We start from the raw sequence: 4,210 nt of genomic DNA on the forward strand, positions 1-4,210 counted from the left end.
CATTGAAAAAGGCTTACTGACATGTTGACTCGCCCTCTGCCTGTGTTTATCGTCCTTAAATTCATTGGTTGAAAATTGGTTCTAATTGCCAGTCAGTGGCGTGGGGGCTTATTAAGATTGTTCTTGTGTAGCTGCCCAAATTGCACAACAGACAAGCTATCACCGAATCTCTGTATACTATATACTATAGTATACTCTGTATACTATAGCTTATACAAGCGAAGACTACATGTCTAGTAATAAAACCATACCAGTTCAATATGAACATAGTAGCAACACGTTGTGTCTCAGGTGGATATTTGTAAATTTGGCAAGCTAATAGCTAATTTGTTTGTTGCTACCGATAATGATCTGGTATCGTTTTATAACTAGATGTGTATTCTTAGCTTGGATAATAAGCAGTAGTACACAGAGTTTCAGTGATCGCTTGTCTGGAGTGCAATTTGGGCAGCTACATGTTCGTTTTATCTCTTTACATGTTCAATCATGCGTGTTTAGCTAAACTTTTATTTGTCTCAAACTGTAAGTTGCAGTTGCATCGTTTGTGGTACACTATAATATCTTAGTTATGCAGTCAGCTAGTTCCATAGCCAAATAAGTTGCTTGCTCATAATATAGTTGGTTAGGTAAGTGAAAACTTAGCACACTACAGTCAACATTTCATAAAGTCACCTGTTCAGCCAACATTTTCTTACTAGAACACTACGAAGTTGCGTTTGTCACTGTCAACTTTCCAAAACAGTGCATGTTGTGGTTTTTAGGTTGTTTGTTGCTGCAATTCTCCTCTTGGTCGTTAGGAGTCCAAAATTACCTATTGTACCTTTAACAAATCTAAATAAAAATACCAGGAAATAAAAGCTTGCTGTTCCAATACTCTTGGAGGGGACTGCATATATAAAAAGCGAATAGCTACACTGCAGCCACAAATGCAGCTGCAAGCTGGCTAACCTCCAAACAACCTGCACAACTCCGGTGTTACTTTCACTTTGACATCTTGCGTTTGTGGCCACAAGTTAATGTATTTATGCATTTCAAATCAATTTAGCTAAAATTGGCTGTCGCGACTTCCAGCCGATTATGATAGAACAGGTCACATATAGGGCCTATTTCATGGACACAGATTAAGCTTAGTCCAAAAAAAAGAAAGAAGCAGGGATGGTCTTGCCTGTTTTCGTTCAACCAGAGCATTCGTCAGCTGGTGACAAAGGCCAGCAACTGCAAACGAGAGGAAAAGAGGCCTCATTAGGCTGCGTCTGAAATCAAACATAACACACTACACACACACACACACACACACACACACTACACACACTACACACACACACTACACACACACACACACACTACACACACACTACACACTACACACACACACACACACACACAAACACACACTACACACAAACACACACACACACACACACACACACACACAAACACACACTACACACACACACACACACACACACACACACACACTACACACTACACACTACACACACTACACACACTACACACACTACACACAAACACACACTACACATACTACACACACTACACACACTACACACACACTACACACAAACACACACTACACACGCTACACACGCTACACACGCTACACACGCTACACACGCTACACACACACTACTACTACTATGCACTGTGGGATACTCGTGCCAGCATAGTCTCCAGTGTCCACACACTTCGATATTTCACCGAATGCAGAGCGGCATCCGGGTAGCTTTAGCACACTCTTTGACATCCTAAATAGTAAGACAGGCTGCGTCCACAATTGCATACTATGTCTCTGGCGAGATCACTTCAGATCTCATTTACACCGGGCCCTTCCCCTGACTGCCCTACGATTATCACACACAGCAAGTGCCATTCAACTCCCTCATTACCCTCTGATGTAACACTTTGGCACAAAAAAAGGTGTGAAGAACATCTCTCACTTGCTTTCACACTTAGACTCAACACACTCTCGCTCACTCACTCACTTATTCATTCAATCACTCATTCACACACACTCACTCACACAAACACACTCTCACTCACACACACACACACACACACTCTCACACACACACACTCACACAAACACTCTCTCTCTCTCACACACACTCACAGGTGTCTGTTGCATGTCGGATCTGTTCCCCGTTGGAGGTGCTGATGAAGAGCTGAACTTGGGAGAATAACGTTTCAAAGTCGGGGATGTTTGGCATGGAAAGCTTCACAAACCTGCAAGGACACACACATCAGCATGTATTCGGTTAAATATTATTATTTCATATTTTATAGAGACAAATACACAGTATCCAATGTACTGCATCACCACATTTGTAGTCTCTGTTCATGTGCAGTGCCTGTCCCTTGACCTTTTTTAAAGTAAATATGCAAATAACTCTACAAGTATCAAGAACTCATGATTAAGTACATGGCTGTTTTTTTTAATCAAAGGACTGCCCTGATCTCCAGTGCCAGAACAAGAAGCTGGTTTTCTTAATGCACTGAACAGAGTTCCCATATTGTTCCCTTCACGCTCATACGCCTTTTAGCCATAAGCTGGCCTCGTAGTCAGAATTGGCACAAACTGACACATCTTTCACATACGTAATAGCTGGCAGTACACATCAACACATGCTGCTATCACCTACAAACAATAGGCATCGACAAATAGACATGGACAAACGTGCACTGAAAAGCAGCCGAGTCATTTTTTGGCAAAAATGTAACTCCATAAAAAGTGTGTTAAGTTGACGGTACTCACAGTACGGCTAGCACTCCGAGAGAATGCTGCTGGATGTCTAACGCCCCTAACACCGTGTCCAGGTGGGATAGATTCTTGGCCAGAAGCTCTCCGCTCTTGTTGATCAACTCGCACAGCTGCGTCATTTGACCTGGGTTATGACAACATCGACAAACATACAACGATGTAGGTCCCAATCATGCAATTGCAGTTACGTTAGGCAACTACATAATAGCTTGGGACAGTGCTAGCTTTCACCATTCAGCTGCGGGTAATGGTTAGGTTACCGAGCTAGACCTCTACAAAACTGGACTTTTCATCCTGGAAGCAAATCCGTACAATGTAAACATCAGTTAAATGCCGTAGATATGATCTGCCAAAGTATAACATCGCAGTGAACGAACGTCAGCGTATGTTACAGTGAAACGCGCTGATACCAATAAGGGCCCACGTATTTGCCCAAGTACAGACGACTGAGTTAAACATAGAAGTGCATTCTTTCGTTCTTTCAGTTTGTGAAACTGCATTAAACGAGTACATTGTCCCATTACTTCATGTCACGCCAAAGACAACAGGTCAAGCTACCCAGCTAAAAATAGGCTACTAACGTTCGTTAACATTAAGCAGGCTCAGTTCCGCAAGAACTTGGCCGGCAAGCGAGCACTGTGCATCTGGTCAGGTAAATAGTAAATTAAATGACGGAATGGAGTCGCATCCGTACCTTGAGCCGACAGCTGCCGCACATTGTTCACGAACTGCTCCAAGGCTGAAGCCATTCTCTCGTGCGGGTTTTACGGTGGATTCTCACTGTGCGTTCATTCAATCTGCCTGGAACCCGCGGTGCTGAGGGGAAGGAGAGCGCCGCTGCTGACTGGACGTATCGCGATACTGTGCGGCATCAGACGAGAACTGTGTTCTGCAGTCGCCCAACCAGCCCACACCAGCTCGGGCGATTACTTTAATTCGTCGCCCTCAGAGTTTCAAAAAGGAGCCGGCACCCTTCTTGAAAAAGATATGCATGTAATGTAGGCTGTATGTGTAGTATGTGTACTACAATACTTCTTCTTGTAAGAATTTGCGTTTTCTTGTGAGCGCTAGTCGTAATTATATTTAAATAGTTGTCTGACAATGGTTGTTCGACGAGTTCGACAGGTCCATGAATAGAGGACTAAAAGTGCGGGATGTCACAGGGACCTCAAACTGAAATCCCAGAGGTCTTCTTCTTATGTTCTTGGCAGTCACATCGTAAATGGTAAATGGTTGGAATTTATATAGCGCCGTTATCCAAAGCGCTGTACAATTGATGCTTCTCATTCACCCATTCATACACACACTCACACACTGACACACTGACACACTGACACACTGACACACTGACGGCGATTGGCGCCGACCAGCTCGTCAGGAGCATTTGTTTGTTAGGTGTCTTGCTCAGGGACACTTCGACACAGCCCGGGC

The 4,210-nt window shown here is 43.7% G+C and overlaps 1 protein-coding gene across 2 annotated transcripts in view; it reads right to left on the minus strand.

Moving 5' to 3' along the window:
* The window catches only part of cops3 (COP9 signalosome subunit 3), a 13,740-nt gene extending 10,056 nt beyond the window's left edge, over window positions 1–3,684 (minus strand). The window contains exons 1-4 of one of the 2 annotated variants that reach the window (XM_061232875.1): window positions 3,474–3,684; window positions 2,774–2,903; window positions 2,132–2,244; window positions 1,166–1,215 (exon numbers count right to left, since the gene is read on the minus strand). In XM_061232875.1, the coding sequence (XP_061088859.1) occupies window positions 1,166–1,215; window positions 2,132–2,244; window positions 2,774–2,903; window positions 3,474–3,528 (348 nt within the window). In that variant the 5' untranslated portion in view covers window positions 3,529–3,684. The other variant, XM_061232876.1, reaches the window with a different exon arrangement.
* Between the last annotated feature and the right edge of the window lie 526 nt (window positions 3,685–4,210).

Source organism: Conger conger, chromosome 2 (assembly GCF_963514075.1).
Source record: "Conger conger chromosome 2, fConCon1.1, whole genome shotgun sequence".
Taxonomy (NCBI): domain Eukaryota; kingdom Metazoa; phylum Chordata; class Actinopteri; order Anguilliformes; family Congridae; genus Conger; species Conger conger.